The sequence below is a fragment of the Oncorhynchus tshawytscha genome, linkage group LG05, assembly GCF_018296145.1.
Source record: "Oncorhynchus tshawytscha isolate Ot180627B linkage group LG05, Otsh_v2.0, whole genome shotgun sequence".
NCBI lineage: Eukaryota > Metazoa > Chordata > Actinopteri > Salmoniformes > Salmonidae > Oncorhynchus > Oncorhynchus tshawytscha.
In genome coordinates, this window is record NC_056433.1 from 29,803,463 (window position 1) to 29,828,792 (window position 25,330).

Below are 25,330 nucleotides of genomic sequence, written 5' to 3' on the forward strand. Positions count from 1 at the left end.
TTGAAAGATTTCAAATAGTAGTTGAACCCAGGTCTGCTATCTACAAGTATACTGTACAACCCTATATGGCCCCTACAGTATCACTATATCCTTCTCAAAGCAGCGTTAACTTTGCTCACTCTAAGGCCCTAACATTCCAGATATGTCCTGCCCAGGGCTTGATGGTTACATTAGCATGACATTTATGATGAAATATCAGTCTCTCATCATTGGTATTTCAGCATGTTATTTCACTCCACCTACAGCCTCCTGCTCCATTGATTTGAATATCCATCCTGCTTAGCACCCATCAGTTCGATTCAGTGTGTGTGTGTGTGTGTGTGTGTGTGTGTGTGTGTGTGTGTGTGTGTGTGTGTGTGTGTGTGTGTGTGTGTGTGTGTGTGTGTGTGTGTGTGTGTGTGTGTGTGTGTGTGTGTGTGTGTGTGTGTGTGAGTGAAAGCGCATGCGTGTATGCATCTGTGGTTTTGCCATGGGAGTAGTGGATGCCTCACACACACTAGGGAAGATAAATGGGTGTTGATTTAAAAGGACAGTTGTCTGTTTACTGACCAGAAGCAGCTGGCCAAATTCGTTTCTAATAGATATCCTTGGGAGTGTAATCACTTTGACCCCCTAATGGCCTCATCAGCCAACACACACACACACACACACACACACACACACACACACATCCACACACACACAAACAGAGGCAGGGCAGCATTTACACACATATGCATGCACACAAAAAGTGGCAGGTAACACATGCAATGGCAGGCACACACACAATGCACGCAGCTGGGGCTTGCGTGTGTGTATGTGTGTGTGTGTGTGTGTGTGTGTGTGTGTGTGTGTGTGTGTGTGTGTGTGTGTGTGTGTGTGTGTGTGTGTGTGTGTGTGTGTGTGTGTGTGTGTGTGTGTGTGCATGTGTGTGTGTGTGTATGAGGGAACATGTGTTGTGTATAGTGGGAAGGTGGTAAAGCATGATGCAGCATGATTAGGGCCCTCATGGCTTCATGGTTAATAGATAGCAGGGGAGCAGATGGTGATCCTGTTGGAGCAGGCAGGTCACCCGTGATACAAGTCAGTATTCGACGTTCATCCATGTCTGAGAACGTCAGGAGATGATGTTGAAACGGGCCACAAGGTGTTGTGGACGGGGATGGCGGATGGGTGTAAGCATCTGCCTCTGTCTGGTTCAAAACAAAAAGTTGCATGTTCAAATCCAGCGATAGAAAGGCATTTTTTATATTTTTGTTTTAAGTCTATCCCAAACCTTAACCTTAACCATTCAGAGTTAATGCCTAAACTTAACCCTAACCTTAAAAAATGTGGAGTTAATTCATAACTTAACCTTAAACACTTCGAAATGTGACGTTTGGAATAACTTCGAAATATGACGTTTGGAATAACTTCGAAATGTGACGTTTGGAATAACTTTGAAAAGTGACGTTTGCAATAACTTCGAAATGTGACGTTTGGAATAACTTCGAAAAGTGACGTTTGGAATAACTTCGAAATGTGACGTTTGGAATAACTTCGAAATGTGACGTTTGGAATAACTTCGAAAAGTGACGTTTGAGAAACTTGGGACCCTTCTATGCACCGGTGTTCTTTATGAATAGGGGGATAGCTATATTTGGCACATGGTTCAAAAATACCTTTGCAGAAACAGAAACATGGACAGTCATACTGAAACTACTGTAATTAGACAGTGTGTCTGTCTTTGCCTGTTACACTTTATGTGAAAGTACTGTACAGTAAACACAACAGTGACATAGAGAGGCTTCTGATGTTTGACAACTTTAAGATATTTGTCGACTCTCATAATGTATGTGGTTCTGTAAGGGAAAGAATTTAGAGACGGCATGAGAAAGTTATGTAGAACAGGGACAGGGACAGGGAATATAGGGATGGAGAGAGAGAAAGGGACAGGGAGACAGGAGACGGGAATGCAGAGAGCAGGAATACAGTACTGTATAATGCAAAAAAGGAGGTGTAGAAGGAGAGGGAAAAAGAGGGATAGAGAGAGAGAGTGAGAGAGTGAAAGAGAGAGAGCGAGAGAGAGAGAGAGAAAGGGACTGGAGAGAGAGAGTGAGAGCATGTGAGAGAGAGAAAAAGAGAGCGAGAGAAAGTGAGATAGAGATAAGGAAGGAAATAGACAGGGGGATGAATAGAGCAGGAAGTGTAATGCCATGACTCAGAAGCCTCCGGTGTAGTGGGGAGGACAACCTGTCACCTCTTGGATCATTGAGCCAGGTCACATGTCACACGTCACATATAATTCTCAGTGGGGGAGAAGTCACTGAGGGGAAAGGGTCACTGCCCTCCTCCAGACTGATGAAGGAGTACTAGACCACTAGTCTAACAAATCCAATTCAATTCAAACGTTATTATCCCAGAATGATTAGGATTGCTACAGTGATGAGGGATGACTAGGCTAGCCTGCTGCTCTTTCATGGTGTAAAATATTTACGTCATTTTCACAGTAAAATGAGCAGTTCAACTTCCAGTTCAAGGAAATCATTGCATCTCATGAAATGTTCAGGTGGAGGATCTTTAAACCTGTTTGTTCAATGTACTGTAATTGATTTGTCCAATTTTTAATGAGGGAAGAGAAGATACAAGTGTTATATCTGAGAGTGGGTTCTTGAGGCTATAGTGCTCTCATGGACAGTGCTTCTCATTATGACCATGTTTATATCATCACTGCCCAGGCCTCTGTGTGGGTGTGTGTGCGTGCATGCGTGCGTGCGTGTGTGTGTCCGTGCGTGCGTGCGCGCATGTGTGTGTGTGTGTGTGTGTGTCCGTGCGTGCTATTACCAAATGCCATCCTATTATTTCTCAGGGGAGTTACTGTCTCTCTCCCTCTCCCCTCCCTACATCCCACCCACTCCCTCCTCTCTCATTAGACATGGTTACTGATCTAATCATTATATCTGTACATTGTTTAACCACATAGGCCTACCTCATATGTCACTACACCAGATTAGCTTTGATCTCAGCCCTACAAGACATGGCTACCCTATAGAACTGATAAGGGCCAGGACACATTTCAGGGCACAACCATCAGCTTGCATTGCCAAGTAAAAGGGCTGCAACAGCATCATTATAGCATGACCTTAGGCCTACCTTGACAAACGTCACATTTCATTGGATAATAATAGCATATTGTAATGTAGGTCAAAAGGAGGACTACCAAAGGTAACAAATATGTACCATAAGTGACTCATAAAGCCACTTAAAACACGTCATGCATCAGCAGTCGTGACTCGTGAAACATTCAGGCTGCCAGTCTCTGTTTATCACTTCAGCACCATGGACAGAGTCACTACATTCAGATTCGAGAGAGTACCGTGTCATTGCATGACAACCGCAAAACAAGTCAAGCTTTCACTTTCCCAATGGCTATTTAAAATCACAATCCCTGAGAGTGCCAGCACTAGTAGCCTCTCCTAGTAGGGGAATTAGGCTTATAATAAAAAGTGGCAACGCCTGGCAATTGACCACAAAACGACTCAAAACATATAGGCTACACAACATTCCTACAGCTCAGCACGATGATTTTGACATTAGGCTTTCTTGGTCTGAGGGCCAAACTTTCCCTCCTTTCAGTCGTCTTTTCTACGTCTTTAAATGGCGTGTTTTGGGGAGTGAGTAGAGGGCGGGACGTGAGAGTGAGTGAGAGTCCAGTACGAGCCCATCAGTTGCGCTGAGGAGAGCGAACGGCCCTGGGATAAGCGCGTTCACAAAGAGAGAGAGACAGGCTCGAGTCAGGGATAGAGAGACACTGCTGTTCTGTTCAGCACTAGGCTACTGCGCTGCGCGCATCACTGTTAATAACCTTCTCATCCCCTCATCATCACCACCAGCATCACGACCCTATACTGGATGTGCTAAAACCAAAGAGCGTGTTGCTGTATATGGGACTTTGTTTTGGATTATTGGGATATTGTTTGGATCTATACAACATAAATAAAGGTAAGAATTGAAGTATATATTATGTTCTTTAATGTATTGAGTGTAGCGGATAAAAAAACTCAAGTAGCCTAGGCTATAGCTTATAACACCGTGTTGGGTGTATTTGTAATTATTCACAAGCTTATCTTTGGATATGATTACAGTGAGTCACATTCATTTCCCATGGACTATTTCGCATGGACTAGACGACGTGTCCACGCAAAACACAAAATAGGTTATATTTATAGGTTAATATGGCATTTGAAACAGACGATTTGTGGAGAAGGTCGAGGCATATTATGAGGCTGCACATAGCTCGTCATGTTGAGGAGCGAAATGCATGCATTAAAAAGTTTCAATTCGTTAAACGGCTGTAAAAGGGTCATTCCAGCTTTCTGTGCCCTTTGCGAAGTGTCCAAAACGTTTGATTTCACGTCATTTTTACATTCTGTCATAAAGAGTACATGTTCAACTTAATTTTAAAAAACACGTTTTCCCATTTCAAGAGGTAAAGAAGAAGAACAAAAAGTATGGTCAGCGCCAAATAAAGTAACATGTTTGACCATAACAGGGTTGACATTATAAATCAGCCATGAATCCCGTTGTGACAGGGGGAACGGAAGCTTGTTGTGTGCAACAGGGAGTGGCAATTTAATGCAAGTTAACCCGAAAATGTCATTGTTAAAACATTTCAAGCCTGTCTCTCTACCAGGTTGACCTGTTCTGCTTAGACCCGCTCAGTATTCCACCACAAAACACCAGACAATTGGAGAAAAAAAAGTCTAGACCCAGATCACCAGCTTGTATCTTTTTAAAGGAATAGTTTCTCCATATTAAAAGGAGACTTCAGTTCATTTAACAGGATTGACCTTCAAAGTAGAGCCATATTTAATTCAACCGCTAACCATGTGAAATAAATATTAATCTTCAGAAATTACATTGTCAAAGCAACAAAATAATGAGGGCTTTACAATGATGGTGAAACTTGGAGAAACGTTGGGAAGTAGGTTAAAGAAATGACAAGGTTGACGGAGGGACGTATTAAAATGCAAAATTTTGGCACTTCGGCGAGCATTTATTGAATTCACCATGTGGTCTATATTAAAGGGTACTTAATTTAATATAACATTAGTTTAAAAAAATTAATATTGGCACTCTTTTTGTGGAATGACCAATACATGCGCTCCCCACATTGCGCCAAGCTTTCGGGGACTAGGCATCTGAATTACGTGGGAAAAGTGTGATATGAACTATTTACACGAATTCATCAATCCCTCTGTAATCTCGAAAGTATGTCCCAAAACAAGAAGGAACGAACCCAAACCATCTACCGACTCGTCGGTCAAATCCTCACATCCTCCAGACTGCCTTCGTGCGTGGAGCGCGAGAAAAGCGCAACGAGAGACAGCATGACGAAGTAGGTTACGTTTTTACTGAATCTCTGTTGAAATGATCTTTCCTTTGCGCCCTCTTTAAAATGTTTTATTTTCAACGACAGGAATAGTGTATAATGGCAGGAGATGAGGCTTAGTCTAAGAATTAAACTTTGCTAAGCCAGGCATGTGGACGGGTCATCCCAGTAGGCTGTTTAATGTAAGGATAAGGCTACATATTTATAGTTCAAGGCCACCTTTCAAACTGATGTTTTAAACATGTGGATTGAGGTACACGTTTTAGTCAGGAATGCAGGCCTATATTCGAATTGACTTTTGAAATAGCTCATGTGGACCGTAAACCCTATGAGAGTCAAACTACGAGTCCCCATTTAGCCTATATGACATTATTATCTGTAAGTACAGTAATGACAGAAAACTACAAAGCTGATAAGTGTGCTTGTTGTGCATTTCGAAGCAGCGGTGTGGCGCTCCATCGCGTGTCAAAGTCTCTTTGACCTGATTTTATGCGAAATTAAACCGACCCTTCAATGAGAGAGAACCTCCGTGCAGAGTGAATGTGACAGATAACGAACGCAGCAGGAGGGAGGCAGAGAGAGGAGAGTTCAGCTCACACTGACTGCGAGATACATTACGGCCGGTTTAGTCGTCGACAGAAACCGTTGTCGATATACTGTATCTCCAACAATGAAGACAAATGAATCATTTATGCCAAGTCAATGTCTATACGGTAACGGTATCGCGTGACACTGCAGTTAAATAATTAAGCGTATATGTAACGGGAAATACAGGCCTACAGGGCAATGCGTAATTCATTCGTTTGAACTCCAACAGCATTTACAGACCTAATAACAAAAAAAACGTAGACCAATACAGAGGAGCAAAGCCAACAGTTTTATTATAATGGAGTCCCTGAATCTGTAATACGACCCCTGAAACATTGTTTTAATTCAAGAGAAGGACACCTGATCCGAAAGTATTGTGCATACAATAACTCGTCTCATCCTGATGGACTGGGGCAGGGATAGGGAGAGGCTGCACGGGCAATGTTCATAGGAAAGCTAGCTGGATATCAGGTTTCATTGGCACCATGGCCCCGTATTATTACCATGACTTCTGAATGGCAACCCTAGTACCTTATTAGCTGATACTAGGTCTTTATCCAAAAGGGCACCCTCTTCCCTACACAGTGCTCTACTTTTGACCAGATCTCTATGTACCCTGGTCAAATGTAATGCACTATATATCTCTCATTAAAGGAGTAATAACATGAACGTATCAATGGGTCAGAGGTCACTACATCCTTCCAGGCCCTTTAACCTCTCTAGGCCGACTATCCCCAGACGGATTTGCCTTTAGACAGGGATAATTACTAGGCCTATGGCTAATAATTACTAGGCCAACTAAGCCGTTGACATCTGAATGGCAACCCTGACTAGGTCCTTATCAGCTGATCCAAAAATAAACATGATAAATATGTACCCAAGCATGATGGTTGTGAATGTCTCCGTACCAAATGGCACCATATTCCCTATATAGTGCACTACTTTTGACGAAGGCTCATAAGGCTCTGGTCAAAAGTACTTTACTGTGTAGGGAATAGGGTGCCATTCGGGATGCATAACAAGAGCGAGGAGGTCCAGGCCTAGCATGGGGGTTGTCAACGAGAGGCATAGCGTTGCATTAACATAGTGTATCAGTTACCAGAACTCAATAGCAGGCTGGCTGCTCTATGCAGATAGATGAACTATTCAGAACAGGCAGGTGGTGATTAAAGGACCTATTGTGTGTCAGAGTACGTTGTTCTGGTATCGTCATGATTGGACTAGGCTTTTGTCTGGGGCTCGAGAGACCATGGCCAGGCCAATACGACTACAAGAGCAGAAGGCTGGTTGAGTACACATGTAGGCCTGCGGTTCTGTTTGTATAAGGTTACAGGTACAATATACAAATTCTGTGGGCTGCCACTCAAAGAGAAAAAGAAAACAAACATTAAAAAAGGTAGATAAGTATAACGTTTGGATCCATTTGCTTTGGAAACTATGTGTATTTCTATTTCTAAATGTAATTTAAAAATAAAATACAATTATGGGAGTTACCCCATCAATTGACTAGCCTTCATTTCATCTTTATCAATAGCTGTTTGTGATGGTAACGAAAGATATGCTAATGAGAGGGATTGTGGCGCTGCTGGATAATTAGTCCAATTTAACAGGCTGCAGAAGGTCCTTAGAGATACAGTGCATTCGGATAGTGTTCAGACCTCCTTGACTTTTTCCACATTTCGTTACGTTACAGCTGTATTCTAAAATTGATCAAATAATTTCCCCCCTCACAATCTACACACAATACCCCGTAATGACAAAGTGAAAACAGTTTTATTATTAAATTTTTAAAAAAGAAAACGTTATTTACATGGAGTATTCAGACCCTTTGCTATGAGACTCGAAATTGAGCTCAGGTGCATCCTGTTTCCATTGATCATCCTTGAGATGTTTCTACAACTTGATTGGAGTCCACCTGTGGGCATGATTTGGAAAGGCACACACCTGTCTATATACGGTCCCAAGGTTGACACTGCATGTCAGAGCAAAAGCCAAGCCATAAGGTAGAAACGCCGAGACGGGATTGGGTCGACGCACAGATCTGGGAAAGGGTACATAAAAAAGGTCTCCAACATTGAAGGTCACCAAGAACACAGTGGCCTCCTTCAAGTTTGGAACCACCAAGACTCTTCCTAGAGCTAGGTCAAACTGAGCAATCGGGGGAGAAGGGCATTGATCAGGCAGGTGACCAAGAACACAATGGTCACTCTGACAGAGATACAGAGTTTCTCTGTGGAGATGGGAGAACCCTCCAGAAGGACAACCATCTCTGCAGCACTCCACCAATCAGGCCTTTCCTGAGGTTGGCAGACGGAAGCCATTGCTCAGTAAAAGGCATGATAGCCCTCTTGAAGTTTGCCAAAAAGGCACCTAAAGGCCTCTCAGACTATGAGAAACAAGATTCACTTTTCTGACAAAACCAAGATTGAACACTTTGACCTGAATGCCAAGCGTCACGTCTGGAGGAATCCAGGCAACGCTCATCACCTGGCCAATACCATCTCAAGCTTGAGAAGGCTACCCAAAACGTTTGACCCAAGTTAAACAAAGAGGCATTGCTACCAAATACTAATTGAGTGTATGTAAACTTCTGACCCACTGGGAATTAATCTCTCTACTATTATTCTGACATTTCACATTCTTAAAATAAAGTGGTGATCCTAACTGACCTAAAACAGGGAATTTTTACTAGGATTAAATGTCAGGAATTGTGAAAAACTGAGTTTTTAAATGTATTTGGCTAAGGTGTATGTAAACTTCCGACTTCAACTGTATATATTTCTCTCTGGCTTTACACGGTGTCGCAATGCTGCCATTTAGACTGCTGGCTGGCGGCAATAATGTAATTACTTGTTCAGTTATTAAAGCTGGAAATAGAAACATTGCAGATTGTAAAAAAACATCTAATCATATGCAACAGCATACTAACCAGCTACCAAAATATTTTTTTTTAGAATGTACAACTGTCCTGTATAGCATACCTAAATCTGCATGATATGAGCCATCCTCGTGCTCTCTCCCGGCTTGGATAGAAAGATGTTGTGTTTCATCCTGCAGTGTAGCCTACTATCTACACTACATGGCAAAACGTATCTGGACACCTGCTCGTCGAACATCTCATTGAAAACATTATGAGCATTAATATGGAGTTGGTCCCCCTTTTGCTGCTTTAACAGCCTCCACTCTTCTGGGAAGGATTTCCACTAGATGTTGGAACATTGCTGCAGGGATTTGCTTCCATTCAGCCACAAGAGCATTAGTGAGGTCGAGCAATGATGTTGGGCGATTAGGCCTGACTCGCAGTCGGCATTCGAATTCATCCCAAATGTGTTTGATGGGGTTGAGGTCAGGGCTTTGTGCAGGCCAGTCAAGTTCTTCCACACCGATCTTGACAAACCATTTCTGTATGGACCTCGCTTTTTGCAGAACAGGGCCTTCCCCAAACTGTTGCCACATAGTTGGAAGCACAGAATCGTCTAGAATGTAGAGTTAAGTTTTCTCTTCACAGGAACTAATGGGCCTAGCCCGAACAATGAAAAACGGCCCAGACCATTATTCCTCCTCCATCAAACTTTACAGTTGGTACTACGCATTGGGGCAGGTAGCGTTCTCCTGGCATCGGTCAAATCCAGATTTGTCCATCAGACTGCCAGATGGTGAAGCGTCATTCACTCCAGAAAACGCATTTCCACTGCTCCAGAGTCCAATGACAGTGAGCTTTACACCACACCAGCCGACGCTTGGCATTGCATATGGGGATCTTAGGCTTGTGTGTGGCTGCTTGGCCATGGAAACCCATTTCATGAAGCTCCCGGCGACCAGTTCTTGTGCTTACGTTGCTTCCAGAGGCAGTTTGGAACTTGATAGTGATTGTTGCAACTGAGGACAGGCGATTTTGACTTGCTATGCTCTTCAGCACTTGGCGGTCTCATTTTGTGAGCTTGTGTAGCCTACCACTTCGCGGCTGAGTCGTTGTTGCTCCTAAACGTTTCCACTTCACAATAACAGCAATTACAGTTGACAGGGGCAGCTCTAGCAGGGCAGAAATTTGACAAACTGACTTGTTGGAAATGTGGCATCCTACGACGGTGAGACATTGAAAGCCACTGAGCTCTTCAGTACAAACCATTTTACTGACAATATTTGTCTTTGGAGATTGCATTTCTGCCACCTGTCAGCAACGGGTGTGGCTTAAATAGCTAAGTCCACATACTTTTGGCCATAGAGTGTATATCTATATACAGTATTTAGCTGCTATTTTGTTATAAATGACACATCAAATAAATACCTTATCAATGAGGAAAAAAGCAGTCGGCTTGAGGATAATTTCAGCCACTATTTATTGTTGAACTCAGTGGGTTACAATATTCAAGGTAAATTACATTTAATAAAATAAAATGTAATCTAACTTGAGAGACTTCCCTGGTCTCCTGAAGTACTCCTTGCTGCTTATCTCTCTGTCTCTCTCTTTTTTCTACGTACAGGCCTACAGTAGCTACAGTATTTGACTGCGTCGCTTTGCATTTTTGTGTGCAAAATAACGTTTTCACCACGGCCTGTAGGGGCAGGTTGTGGGCCCAACTGTTTTCCATACCGAGTATTGACAACCCAGACAAGTCTTTCCGGAGACATTGTGCATTATACTGTATGTCCATTGCGCTACACACAATTTAAACTTAGTCTTGAAGGACGCATGCCAATATATATGCTTACCAGATAAGGGACTGTAGATATTGCAACCACACAACTCAAACGCAGTTTAACCAGTATGAACGGAATTGCAAATCACTTTTTTTGTTCAATCCCTCAAGAACTGTTGTCCGCTAAAGATTATTACCTGTTTACCAACGTATTGGCTGTCCAGTATCCAGATGACCTGTCCCCAGAGCTTCCTATACAGTTCATCACTTTCAGTAACGTGTTGAGGCCGGCAATCAAGCAGAATGAGAGAGGCTCAATTAGAGATGTTGCAGAACTGCTGTATTTGAAGCAGCACTCCCTTCTGTCCAGTTTCCCTGACGTTGCTACGGCAATCAAGCTGTTTTTATCACCTCTGTAAGTGCCGCTTCTGCAGCGAGATCGTTTCCTAAACTAAAACTCATGAAGAACTACCATAGAAGCATTAGGCTCTCAGTCTGATATGAGCTTTAGAACACCTGAGTAAGATCCACTCATTGCACAGGGGCCGTCTTATCCTTGACCACAGCAGGTTCAACAATTTCCTCTTACTTCTAAAAAAGTTCTTTATTTTTTTTTGTCTTATTCCTGAAGCCCAAGAAACCTGAACACCAGATTCTGGTAACCAGAAAGATTGGTTATTTTTATAATATTTCTATGCCGACTGAATGGGACACTACAATTCAAGCCTTCAACTCTCAGTGTATATAATGATAATCTTATTTTAGTAATCTTAAAGCCTGAAGATAACGCCAGTTGCTATTCAGATAAAACAAGTGATTGGTAGACCACGTCCAAAAATGAAAAATATTATGATAAACCTTTAATGTATGTTTATACTACTTGATCACTGAGATGCGACCAAATCAGAGTTTTACAAACTAGGCTCTCATTAGCTCAGTTGATTGTAGCACATAAAAGGGCAATTTTCTCACATGATGATTTTTGGAAGGTATACTTGTAAATCATTATTTTTATGATGATTTGGTGTGTTTTGAACCTCTATTTCTGGTGCTATATTCATTTCAATACAACTTCATTTGTCCCCTCAGGGGCAATTAGCCATTAGCCAATAGTCAATAAATGCTTTTGGTGAGCTGGTACTCTTACGTGCGAATAATGATACAATTCCTGTTGTTTTTCAGTTACAGCTTTGGTTTGCCTAAGGCTGGACCAGCACATTTTATGCTGATTTAGACTGTTATGTTTCTCCCTTTGTGGAACCTACAGTCTAATCATGTTGTTTGGTGAGCTGAGTAACTATACGGAATAATGATAGAATTTCTGTTTTGCAGTTACAGGAAGTTCTCCAAGGCCTGAAACTGGACTAGAACATACAGCACAGTGCCACGGGGCGTGGCTACGGATCTGAAGCCAAGATGGTCGCCGTCTGTTTTAATCCTTGCAGTCGCCTCAAAGGAAAATCATCAGATGGGCCTCTGTATCACTGACAGAACACACTGAGGACCAACATTGTCGATCCTTAGGTAGGAAGACGGATATTTACTCCTTTGCCTCTCTTCTCAGGATTGGAAGACTGGGATTCGACAGGAGGATTTTCGTCCTTTAAATAGCCTCTGGTCTACATCAAAAGGATATTGCGTCATCTTCTTAAATAAAACATTGCTCGCTTGGGACATACAGTACATTAAATATATCAGTCTTTGAAACAAATAACACACCTGATGCTATTGACAATCTAAGGATCTGTCCCTCTAACATCTAACCCCAACTGGCACAGTCTACCCTACGTATTTTTTCTATAATGCATCCCTTTAGTCTCTCCCAGCGTGTTCTCCTGCTGCTCAGTACTCTGCTGGGCCTGTGCCAGGGTCTGGAGTTCACAGGCTCCGAGGGTCAGTGGGCTCGGTATGTCCGCTGGGACGCCAGCACCAGAAGTGAGCTCACCTTCCAGTTCAAGACAGCCGCGTCCGATGCCCTGATCCTCTACTTTGACGATGGCGGCTACTGCGACTTCCTGCTCCTCACGGTAACGGACGGGAAGCTCCAGCTCTGCTTCAGTGTCGACTGCGCCGAGACCACGGTCACCTCTGAGAAATCGGTCAACGACAGCCGCTGGCATTTCGCTACAGTCAGCCGACACAACCTCAGAACGGTCCTAGCCCTGGACGGGCAGAGCAAGGCGGACGAGGTTCGACCACAGCGCCAGTTCATGAAGATCGTCAGCGACCTCTTCCTCGGAGGTGTACCCGGAGACATCAGGACCTCGGCCATCACCCTGCCGACGGTTAGAGAGCTGCCACCGTTCAAAGGAGTTATCACAGACCTGAATTACGGAAACAAGGTTCCCACGCTGATCAACAGTCAGAAGGTGCGTCTGGAGATGATGGGTCTCTGTACAGAGAACCCGTGTGAGAACGGAGGCCACTGCTCCATGGCTGATGGAGAACCGTACTGTGACTGCTCCAGAACTGGATATACCGGACGGACCTGCGGTGAAGGTAAGATCGTTCAGTCTTACCGACCAATGTCTTTGTTGAATGTAGACAGCAACGTACAAATAATGAATGCTAAAGGTATTTATACAATATTTGAATTGAACGAACTGACTCTTTTCTCCAAGGTTTTTGCTACACTGTACCATTTCCATGTTGAAAAAAACAATGTACAAGAGCATGTCGACAGATTCAGCTCGAACAGAAAACATGGACATCTCTGTGTGGGTGGTTCCTCTTTCACAGTTTATTTCAAATGAATTGTATGTTGTATGTGGGAGTCATATTGGAAGTGATATACCGTCTCTGCATTCTATTATTACTTTCATGAGAAATCTGTACAGGGATGCAATATTCTTTGACAAGAGTCATATTACAATGTTCAGTCATTTTGCTTCCCATATATTCAGCTCCTGCAAGTGTTACAGGGGCCAGAAGGTACAAAATGGTTTGAATAATAAGGAACAGCTTTATCTTTCTCCTCTTGGTCACTTATGCCAAGGCTGCCTCTGCTATGTGTCTTATTGAAATGTAGTGCTCTGACAAAGCTCATAGTAAATTCCTTCTTTAGTCCTTAGTTCTGCCTTCATGAGACAGGAAGCTACCGTATCTCTCAGACAACATCACCTCCTTCCTCTTTTTCATCGGTCTGGAGTGTATTGGGTGACTTAGAGACTAGAGACCCATGAAGGCTGAGTTTGATTCACTGCTGACCCACTTCCCGTTACTGCCTGGTTAGGTCACTTCCTGGCTGGTTAGGCCAGAGTGAAAGGTTGAATAATGACGCAACTCCATCTTGAAATACAGGGGATGAATGCACACTGAGTACTCCTCCATTTGTGGCTTGTTACCTTATACTGCAGCTCTTTGTCCCATTTTTGGTTCTAATTGTTTTAGGGTTTCAAACATTTATTTTTTATTTTGGATACTAGCTATTTACTCCACCCCACTGCTATCCTTAGCATTCCAAAACACAAGATATGGTATGTCAGAAAACCATACATGTCCGCTGCACTGTCAGTCTCAGTGACTGGGCGTTATCCTTTAGTCTGGTTCCGTTCTCTCTCAGCCACTGTCTAACAATGAGGAGAGGAGAAGAGATCCATCCATTCATTTGAGAGCTTCTCTCAGGCCGACACAGAGCTGCCATGTGAGCGATAACATTCTTGTGCTAAAACAACTGAGATCTAATAGGTTGCTTGTGATTCAGGATGACGGTTGAATAGAGGGCCATGTCACCGCCCCAGGGCAGTGCTTCTAATTTACAACGCAGCACTCCTATTGGTGGAGAGGACAAACGCCACTAGACAGGAGCACAGCACTGAGAGCACTCTCCTGCTGTGCTAACTGGAACAGCCCCCTGTGTCCAGCACGCACACAGCTTTCCAATCTCTCTCCTCTCTCTCTCCTCTCTCTCTCTCTCTCTCTCTCTCTCTCTCTTTCTCTCTCTCTCTCTCTCTCGCTCTTTCTCTCTCTCTTTGTCTCTCTCTCTTTCTCGCTCTCTCTCTCTGTCTCGCTCTCTCTGTCTCTCTCTGTCTCTCTCTTTCTCTCTCTCTCTTTCTCTCTCTCTCTCTCTCTCTCTCTCTCTCTCTCTCTCTCTCTCTCTCCCCCAGCCCTCTATATCTCTCCCTCCGATTAATTTATGTGGCTGATTGTTGATTACGCCGCAGAGACGCTGAAGCATAATTAGGAGGATAATGAGAGCAGAAATGGCTAATTTGACCAGGAAACTCTGGGACAAATACCACACTAAATTCAAACTGACATCTGCAATCGACAACACCTTATAGGGAGTTCTTATAGTTACAGTATGTCTACAACTGCTAAAGCATGTTGTTTTTTCTTCAGACACTATTGCACTGCAGTACAATACAGAGAGCATATTTTGCCCACATTGCTTAACATCACCGTCAGCACATGAGACATTAGAGACACAACCGTTCTTAAGTCTGTGTCTGTGTAGTGTCTGTGTAGTGTCTGTGTAGTGTCTGTGAGACTGATTGAGGATTTTTATGCTGCATCATGTGTTACGCTAATGAGTAATGGGTGCAATCTGTCGGACCTGTAAGTGTTTACTGTGTGTGTGCGTGTGCGTTTGTGTTTGTGTGTGTGTGTGTGTGTGTGTGTGTGTGTGTGTGTGTGTGTGTGTGTGTGTAAGGCAGACTGGCTGGCTGCATGGCTAAAGACACACACACACACACACACACACACACACACACACACACACACACACACACACACACACACACACACTGCAGCTGCAGTTAGAGTTATCCTAGCGGGCCCTGGAGCAGGATTCATACAGCAGGCAGATGGCAAGGCCCACTAGGCCTCAGAAGCATTTAGCATTTAGAGTGGGATGGGCTGTATGACGTATGCTCAGCTCATAGTTTTTACAGTTGTTAACTTCAACCTAGCCTGCTTAAAGGCCGTGTATGCAATGTACAGTGTAGTGCAATTCAATTAGGTTAGCCCTAGCTAGCTGAAACATCATCAACAGCAACATTATCGTCAAAGCCTGCCCTGGGTTAGCCTAGCTGTAGTTAGCAAAAGCTTCATTAGCAACTAGCAATCAGGATTAGGTTAGCTTAGCTAGCTGAAACTTCATATTATGACTTAGTTAGCCTTGCTAGTTGAAACATCATCATCATTAAACATTACATCAGCACCATCATCATTCCCCAGCCCAGGATGACTGGGATGTGCATACCTCTAACATAATCATTATCCCAGCCCTTAGCCCTCACCCCCAAAGAGCCACATAGAGCCCAGTCCACCAGGATGACTGTGTTAGCCTAGCTAGCCTAGCTGTAACATAACCAGCATAATTATCCTAGCCCTCAGCCCTCATCCTGCCCACAGAGCTCAGCCCTAAACCACCAACCTGCAGAATAAGACAATAAACAGATGGCCATAAAACACATGTTCAATCTGTCCGCCCATGTGGATCAGGGCGTATCAGTGTTTAGGTGCGTCAGAGCGGAGGGGCTGGAATAAGACACCGTTTGCTCGCCCCCGTGCTGTTCGGTAATATTACAGCCATTGCGGTGAAGTGGTGTTATCATCAGTCATTTGGATGCGTCCCAAATGGCACCCTATTCCCTACATAGTGCACTACTTTTGGCCAGAGCCCCATAGGGAATACGGTGCCATTTGGGATGCTGGCAATGCTATCATCAGTCAACGTGCAAAATTATTAATGATTTCTGCAGAGTCATTTGGAATGTGGCATATCTTATCTCTGTTCATTGTTTCTTATATGGCCTTGAAATGTAATGTTTTGTGTTCCCAAACCTATTAAATTAAATGAATAGATTTTGACATTTGAAAGACTGGATGCCTCAGGGGTATTTTAATTACAAATGAGATATTCAGAATGTTAAAGCTATTATGAGCTATCTACACATGCTCTAGGATTATGTAACGTACAACCTGATTGCCATGTTCTCATCATCGGACAACTTCCTTCATTTTAATAAGCGGTCTAAAAAGACCTTATTGAACTGTAAAAACGGCCCTACGAAAACAGTAGTAATTGAAGCCTGGGGCAAACAAACTGTTAAACAAGTGCTGAAGAGATGCCTAGGAGCTCGGCTTTGGGGATTAATAAACATACATGGAGAAATGACTGTTACAATAATCTTACTATGGAAATAGGTCAGGGGGGAAAAAATAAAAAGAGGGAGGACTTGCCTGATGTGTGTGTGTGTGTGTGTGTGTGTGTGTGTGTGTGTGCCTGTGTGCTTGCATGTCTGTGTGTGTGTATGTGTGTCTCTGCGTGCGCGCGTGTGTGTGTGTGCGTGCATGCGCCTAATTCCAACACAAGCGGAGTGCAGAGGGCATTTGTGTCTGGTCCCAAGCCTGACAGTGACGTTAGAATTTTAGTGGGCTGGGATGGAGGATGGCGTCGCTAGCTGCTGCGGCTGGTAAAGTGGAGCAGGAAGAGGATTACACAGGAACCACATGTTCTCCTATCTGCCGTCCATTGGCTTGTTCTGGACACTGCAGCCAGCTCTGTGAAGGGAAGGAGGAAAGCTTTAGCTGCATGTGTTTTGCAACCCAGCATTTCACAGACACACACGCGCCAGGGACACCAAATCCCCCTCTCGCCTGCAGGGATGCTGTCTATCAGGCTTCTGCTACCTCCCTTCTTTAGTCTTTCGCCCTTCGCTCCTTGTCTTTAACCCTGTGAGCCAATGTCGTACTCCGTAATCTGGCTACTTCAGCTACTGAAACATTAGCTGTTCCTGCAGGTGGTGCCTCCATTTTTTAAATTTTTTTTATGTTGCAATATCCATTGAGTATTTGTCGACCGTGTCACGTTAACATGAGTAACAACATGGCCGTCAGCGAACAACATGGCCGTCAGCGAACAACATGGCCGTCAGCGAACAACATGGCCGTCAGCGGACAACATGGCCGTCAGCGGACAACATGGCCGTCAGCGGACAACATGGCCGTCAGCGAACAACATGGCCGTCAGCGAACAACATGGCCGTCAGCGAACAACATGGCCGTCAGTGAACAACATGGGCACAGGTAGCAGGACTGAGTGGCCATTTTGAGTACATCCATCATGCCCTCCACTCTACTACTATAACCAATATAGATAGCTACAGCTATCAGCACAAAATAAAAATAACCCTCTTCCCACATGTTCAGTGGGAATTTACAGCCTCCATGCAGATAACACGATTGAGTGGCCATTTTGAGTGTATGCCCTTCACTTTAACCACTTGCTATCTATCAAATAAATACAAGAAACCCTCTTCCCACACGCTGGTTGGTTGGGTGGGAATTGAATGGCCTCCAGTGTGGCCGGCCGGCCAGAGATCTAACCACGGCAGCTAGCGTTAATTGCTTTGAATCAAATTAATATCTGATATGGCGTATTAGCCTGGCACTTTAAACATCTAATACAGTCCTTCTTAATTACGATCTGTTTCATTTCCTCCCACTACATGTTGCTCTCAGGGGCTGATTAAAGAAATCTGTTGGCATTTAGCTTTTACAACCGTTCCAGCTACACGCGCACTTGCTCACACTCGCTCGCACACACACACACACACACACACACACACACACACACACACACACACACACACACACACACACACACACACACACACACACACACACACACACACACACACACACACACACACACACACACACATGCCGAGTGGCCAGGGTTAAGATGTCTTGAGGTTAAGGAGGGATAGCCGAAGACAGCTGTAGCATGGCCGTGTGAGAATTCATGGCATCCCGTTGTGCGGTTACTTCATGTGTGTAAATTCAATGTGTTACATTTTATTATTATTTTTTTTACATGACACTCTAGAGCTAGAAATAATGTAGACTACACATTTATGTAGGTTCAACATCCTCCGAGGCTTGCAGCGTTGGGCCTCTGGGTGTTGAGTTTCAGGGCTGTAACTTTCAATCATTTTTTACCCGATGAAAACGATGCTGAACCCCTGAAGGAGTAAACAGTGTGCATTCCTACAAGCCAATGTGAAGTCAGGGGAGGTTGTGATGGTGTGCAGAAAGGATTTGGGTCGGCAGTGAAGTGAACTCTGGGGGTTGGTGGGTTGGGTTGGCGGGGGGGGCTAGACGATCGGTCCGGGGGGTTTCTAGATATCCACAAACCTCACAACATCATAAATCCACATCTGGCTCTCTACAGGAGCTGGGATTTATGCCTCTCTAGCTTTAACTATGTGTATGTGAGGAACACTGTGGTATATACAATGCTAAATATTATGTCTCTCCTGAAATATTTGCTGCGATTTGAAAGAGTTGTTTAATTAATACAATTAATCAGATTAATTGATGATGATTTACAATGTACAATCTGGTTCCCTGAAAGGATGGGACAGATGTTTCATGTGTTCTTCTCTCCACAGGATTTTTTTTTGTGTTGTTATTTTTAAACAGGCATGTACAGGGACAGCTCTGGTCCTTTACATGTTAACAGAAAAATAATGCTTCCGTGTGTTGTTGGGTATTTATTTTGCATGATAGACACCATGCAAGCCAAAGCAGTGTGATGCTAATGCTAGGTATCTCTCTGCCTTCTCTTCCCTCCCCCTGCTAACTCCTCAGCAGCCATTCAGAGGAAACCAGGTGAGTTCTGTTTCTCAGATGAGACTCACATACGGAAGGAGGAGAGGGTTCAATAGTTACAGGACACATTTTCAGACAGCACGCACAGTACGGTGTACAGCAAGATAATAAAGTAAATACGAACGTAAGAAATATTACAATGTCCACATGCATCACAGAAATTGCAAAAATAAACTGGTCTATCAATAGGCCTATAGAAATCAACGTGGTTAACAGTTTTGCAGTGTAGTCGTGCCTGATGTTTCTATCACATTTTGATCTAAACATGAAGCTTATCCATGCCCTACGGAAAGCTTTGTTTTCAGTGTTGATAGCCATGCTTTGCCTTTATAGTGAAGCATGCCTGACCACAATGCAGCAGTATTGGTGTGTTCTTATACTCTCTGTCTCCATCTCGCCTTCTTCTTCTCCCTCAAGGCTTAGCACATCTGAAAGCATCTGAGTCAGGTACGATCTCTTCTTTTCTCTCTCCTCGCCTGCTTTGGGGTCAGATTGAGTGTGTGTGTTTCTCTGTTCACTGCCTCTTCGCAGTCACGTCTCCTCTACCTGTCAATGTGTGTCAGTGTGCTCTGCTGTCATCGTAGTGTTGCAGGGGAGGATGGAGCTGCACGGCATGTCCTGATCATACTGTGCCCCCCGTGCCCCCTCCCGTGCCTCCTGTGCCCCCTCCCATGCCCCTTCCCCAGGTTTCTCTGTATTACATAATGGTGTGTTGGCTCACTGCTGTGTCTAACAGTCTAACATGCAGTGGCAACATCTGCTCTTCCTACTCTAGCCTGACCTCAGCAGATAATGACTGTGTGTGTGTGCGTGTGTGCGTGTGTGTGTGTGTGTGTGAGAGAGAGAGAGAGAGAGAGTGTGTGCACATGTATGTGAATGCTTCCTCCATATGTGTGTTTGCGTGTGTGTATATTGCAGTTCAGGGGAAGATGCTACTCTGCCTGGACTCTGGCCTAACAACACAGTCCCACACTACAATATTCTCCCGTCACCCCCACATCCCTGTCAGCCTCACACATGTATGAGCTGGCAAGCAGTTAGTGGCACATGACATATACAGGCTCCTAGTCCACTCTGGTGCTATGTGAGAAGACATGGAGGAGGATGATCCTAGCATGATGCAGCTGATGCAGTTTATACAGGGTCACTGTGACTTGGCCCTGAACATGAGAACACTTCGGGGGACGCTATGTGGCATGCAGAGAGAGATTTGTGTGTGTGTGTGTGTGTATCTTTCATTTGAATCTACCACTCTGGGCTATGATCTGTTTGCATGCATGTTAGTCAATGCTTGGCAGGGGGTGTAAAGGTTGGTAGTTCTTACTCCCTTACTTACTGCCTTATAGATGAATAACACTAGTTCAAGCCTCCTTTTTTCTCCTTTCTTTCCTGCGCTCCTCTCAACCCGGGACGCCACTCTCCCGCTCTTCCTCTATGGATCCCTTCTTCTGCGTATCTATAGGTAGAAACAAAGGTACAGAGCTCTTTTCCTTATTAACTCTTCTGTACTTTACTGTTCCCTTCTGTTCTCTTACTGTTCTCTACTGTTCTCTGCTGTTCTCTACTGTTCCCTTCTGTTCTTTACTGTTCTCTGCTGTTCTCTACTGTTCCCTTCTGTTCTCTTACTGTTCTCTACTGTTCTCTTCTGTACTTTACTGTTCCCTTCTGTTCTCTACTGTTCCCTTCTGTACTTTACTGTTCCCTTCTGTTCTCTTACTGTTCTCTACTGTTCTCTGCTGTTCTCTACTGTTCTCTTACTGTTCTCTACTGTTCTCTGCTGTTCTCTACTGTTCTCTGCTGTTCTCTACTGTTCCCTTCTGTTCTTTACTGTTCTCTGCTGTTCTCTACTGTTCCCTTCTGTTCTCTTACTGTTCTCTACTGTTCTCTTCTGTACTTTACTGTTCCCTTCTGTTCTCTTACTGTTCTCTACTGTTCTCTGCTGTTCTCTACTGTTCCCTTCTGTTCTTTACTGTTCTCTGCTGTTCTCTACTGTTCCCTTCTGTTCTCTTACTGTTCTCTACTGTTCTCTTCTGTACTTTACTGTTCCCTTCTGTTCTCTACTCTTCTCTGCTGTTCTCTACTGTTCTCTGTTCTCTTACTGTTCCCTTCTGTTCTCTACTCTTCTCTGCTGTTCTCTGCTGTTCTCTGTTCTCTTACTGTTCTCTACTGTTCTCTGCTGTTCTCTACTGTTCCCTTCTGTTCTTTACTGTTCTCTGCTGTTCTCTACTGTTCCCTTCTGTTCTCTTACTGTTCTCTACTGTTCCCTTCTATTCTCTACTGTTCTATGCTGTTCTCTACTGTTCTCTGCTGTTCTCGACTGTTCCCTTCTGTTCTCTGCTGTTCTCTACTGTTATCTGCTGTTTTCTACTGTTCTCTGCTGTTCCCTTCTGTTCTCTACTGTTCTATGCTGTTCTCTACTGTTCTCTGCTGTTCTATACCTTTCTCTGCTGTTCTCTACTGTTCCCTTCTGTTCTCTACTGTTCTCTGCTGTTCTCTACTGTTCCCTTCTGTACTCTACTGTTCTCTGCTGTTCTCTACTGTTCTCTGCTGTTCTCTACTGTTCCCTTCTGTACTCTACTGTTCTCTGCTGTTCTCTACTGTTCCCTTCTGTACTCTACTGTTCTCTACTGTTCCCTTCTGTACTCTACTGTTCTCTACTGTTCTCTGCTGTTCTCTACTGTTCCCTTCTGTACTCTACTGTTCTCTACTGTTCCCTTCTGTTCTCTGCTGTACTCTACTGTTCCCTTCTGTACTCTACTGTTCTCTGATGTTCTCTATTGTTCTCTGCTGTTCTCCACTGTTCCCTTCTGTACTCTACTGTTCTCTTACTGCTCTCTACTGTACTCTACTGTACTCTACTGTTCTCTTACTGTTCTATACTGTTCTCTGCTGTTCTCTACTGTTCCATTCAGTACTCTACTGTTCTCTGCTGTTCTCTACTGTTCCCTTCTGTACTCTACTGTTCCCTGCTGTACTCTACTGTACTCTACTGTTCTCCACTGTTCCCTTCTGTACTCTACTGTTCTCTGCTGTTCTCTACTCTTCTCTACTGTTCTCTGCTGTTCTCTACTGTTCCCTTCTGTTCCCTTCTGTACTCTACTGTTCTCTGCTGTTCTCTACTCTTCTCTACTGTTCTCTGCTGTTCTCTACTGTTCCCTTCTGTTCTCTACTGTACTCTACTGTTCTCTACTGTACCCTTCTGTACTCTACTGTTCTCTGCTGTTCTCTACTGTACTCTACTGTTCTCTACTGTACTCTACTGTTCCCTGCTGTTCTCTACTGTTCTCTACTGTTCCCTTCTGTACTCTACTGTATTCTACTATACTCTACTGTTCCCTTCTGTTCTCTACTGTTCACTATTGTACTCTACTGTTCCCTTCTGTAGTCTACTGTATTCTGCTGTATTCTACTGTTCTCTGGTGTTCTCTAATCTACTGTACTCTACTGTATCCTTACTGTCCTCTACTGTACTCTACTGTACTCTACTGTTCTCTACTGTACTATATTGTTCTCTTCTGTACTCTGCTGTTCTCTACTGTACTCTACTGCTCTCTACTGTACTCTGCTGTTCTCTACTGTTCTCTTCTGTACTCTGCTGTTCTCTACTGTACTCTCCTGTTCTCTACTGTACTCTACTGTTCTTTACTGTACTCTACTGTACTCTCCTGTTCTCTACTGTACTCTCCTGTTCTCTACTGTACTCTACTGTTCTTTACTGTACTCTACTGTACTCTCCTGTTCTCTACTGTACTCTACTGTTCTTTACTATACTCTACTGTACTCTCCTGTTCTCTACTGTACTCTACTGTTCTTTACTGTACTCTACTGTACTCTCCTGTTCTCTACTGTACTCTACTGTACTCTACTGTACTCTACTGTACTCTACTGTATGCCCGGGGAGCTGTCTGATTCCTACAGCTTGTTAATGGCGTTGTAGAAGGCTGCCGGAAACGCAGTTGACTACTGTATGGCGTGTGAGTGAGGGTGTGCATGTTATTGTACAGTACTGTACCACTGAGGTGTATGTTTTCATCTGATCTGTTTCACTTCACTGTGTCCTTCAGCTCAACAGTAGTTGATTGGAATACTGGATCTGACATTTGGCTTCACAATGCTGACGTCAGAGTGAAGGATTATTGGCATAGTAAAAAGTCATGGTTTGGTTTCTACCCCACATTATTATTGTAAGTCATGGTTTCTGTGCATAATGATTTGTAAGACTTGTTTCATAATTGATATAAAACCATGTGTTACAGTGTGTATGCCTCCGGACAAATTTCGGGTTAAATTAAATGATAAATTATACATTTCAACTTATTCCTGTTCGGACGGAAACCCTGTATGGTTTTATTAATATACAGGTTGACTGAATTCATATACAGGTTGACTGAATTCATATACAGGTTGACTGAATTCATATACAGGTTGACTGAATTCATATACAGGTTGACTGAATTCATATACAGGTTGACTGAATGAATATACAGGTTGACTGAATTAATATACAGGTTGACTGAATTAATATACAGGTTGACTGAATTGATATACAGGTTGACTGAATTCATATACAGGTTGACTGAATTCATATACAGCTTGACTGAATTAATATACAGGTTGACTGAATGAATGTACACATTGAATACCCATCTGTTCTGCTGTGATGAGGGAATCTGCTTTGAGCCAAGTACATTATATCAATGTATGCTGTATTCTGCCATAGACAGCTGCTTCCCCAGCTCACCTTATTTCCAAATGGGAGAGTTTGTTCACATAGTGGTGACTGCTCATACAAGGCTACGTAAGGATTGGGGGGATGAGGGGGATGGGGAGGTGTGGAGGAGAGGTGTGGGGGTGGCTGACTAGAATGACATGAAGAGGGATAGGACCATACGACAACGATGGTGACATAGAAGGGAATTGGAGGAACTTGTCACGGAATGCTGAGGATGGTTCTATTCATTTCAAATTCTCACCCAGGGTTATTGTACTTCCTTCTGGAATGTCTCCAAAGGAAATGTGAGATTCTTGACATAATTCACCTCACTATACGTGTGCACTTGGCAGAGTGTAGAGAGGCTAAAGAGAGATGTGTGACCTGTTGCCACAAGAAAAGGGCAACCAGTGAAGAACACCATTGTAAATAAAAACCCATATTCATGTTTATTGCTTTTCCCTTTTGTACTTTAACTATTTGCACATCGTTACAACACTGTGTTGAGAGAGAGAGAGAGAGAGAGAGAGAGAGAGAGAGAGACAGACAGACAGACAGACAGACAGACTGACTGACTGACTGAGACTGACTGACTGACTGACTGACAGTCAGACAGACTGACAGTCAGTCAGTCAGTCAGTCAGTCAGTGACTTGATTTGTTGGAGGGACGGTATAACGCCCAGGGACAGTCAGTCAGCTATCTTTGTGCGTCAGCCAGTTTGTCGAGGCCAGCCATCTCTAATGTGAATATGGAGCAGAAGGATCACCTTGTCTTGTTATTCACAGTCACATCTGGGCTAGTACAAATACAGGACAGTTAGTCCAGCCTAATGGCAGCTTGACAACCAGAGCTCTGCTCCAGATAGCATCAAGAATATGTGGTCCACTGGGTTCACCAATGTGAAAATGTAGGCTATGCACTCACTATAGTCAATTGCTTTGGAAGAAAGTGTCAGCTATATTAGCATGTTTATATTAGCAACATGCTAGCACCCTGGGGCAAGTCAAACATAGTTGTGCTCCAGTTAGCAACATGCTAACCCAAGATAGATCACAGCCTGTCGTTTCCAATGGGAACAAATTAGTCAAAGTGGTCAGAACAAGCAAGGAGGTTGGCAGAGCCAAGCACCAGCTAGCGAGATCCTATTGGCACATTCTAGCAAGCATTTGCATATTTTCGTTAGGGAACGCCTACTCTGTAAAGTGTGTGTGTACTGTATGTAACAACTCAATTTGCCTTTGCTCTCCTTCTAAACAATGCCATTTGTTTAAATTTTGGCAAAAGTTACATTCTACAAAACTTTGTCCACTCTACTTAAAATATTGTCGTTTTGGGAACAGAACAGAAAACCGTATTGAGATCAAATGTTTAATTGATGAGGAAATTGGCAGAATGTCGTCCAAAATCCTTCTGGTTCCAT

At 43.7% G+C, this 25,330-nt stretch overlaps 1 protein-coding gene across 10 annotated transcripts in view; it reads left to right on the top strand.

Annotated features, from left to right (window-relative positions):
• The first annotated feature begins 3,775 nt into the window (after positions 1 to 3,775).
• LOC112237004 (neurexin-3b-like) overlaps positions 3,776 to 25,330 on the top strand; it is a 492,294-nt gene continuing 470,739 nt past the window's right edge. For 9 of the 10 annotated variants that reach the window (XM_042321785.1, XM_042321793.1, XM_042321786.1 and 6 more), the window contains exons 1-5: positions 3,776 to 3,960; positions 11,911 to 13,077; positions 19,177 to 19,197; positions 19,615 to 19,644; positions 20,660 to 20,671. In XM_042321785.1, coding sequence (XP_042177719.1) covers positions 12,381 to 13,077; positions 19,177 to 19,197; positions 19,615 to 19,644; positions 20,660 to 20,671 — 760 coding nt within the window. In that variant the 5' untranslated portion in view covers positions 3,776 to 3,960; positions 11,911 to 12,380. The remainder of the gene's footprint in view (positions 3,961 to 11,910; positions 13,078 to 19,176; positions 19,198 to 19,614; positions 19,645 to 20,659; positions 20,672 to 25,330) is intronic. The other variant, XM_042321787.1, reaches the window with a different exon arrangement.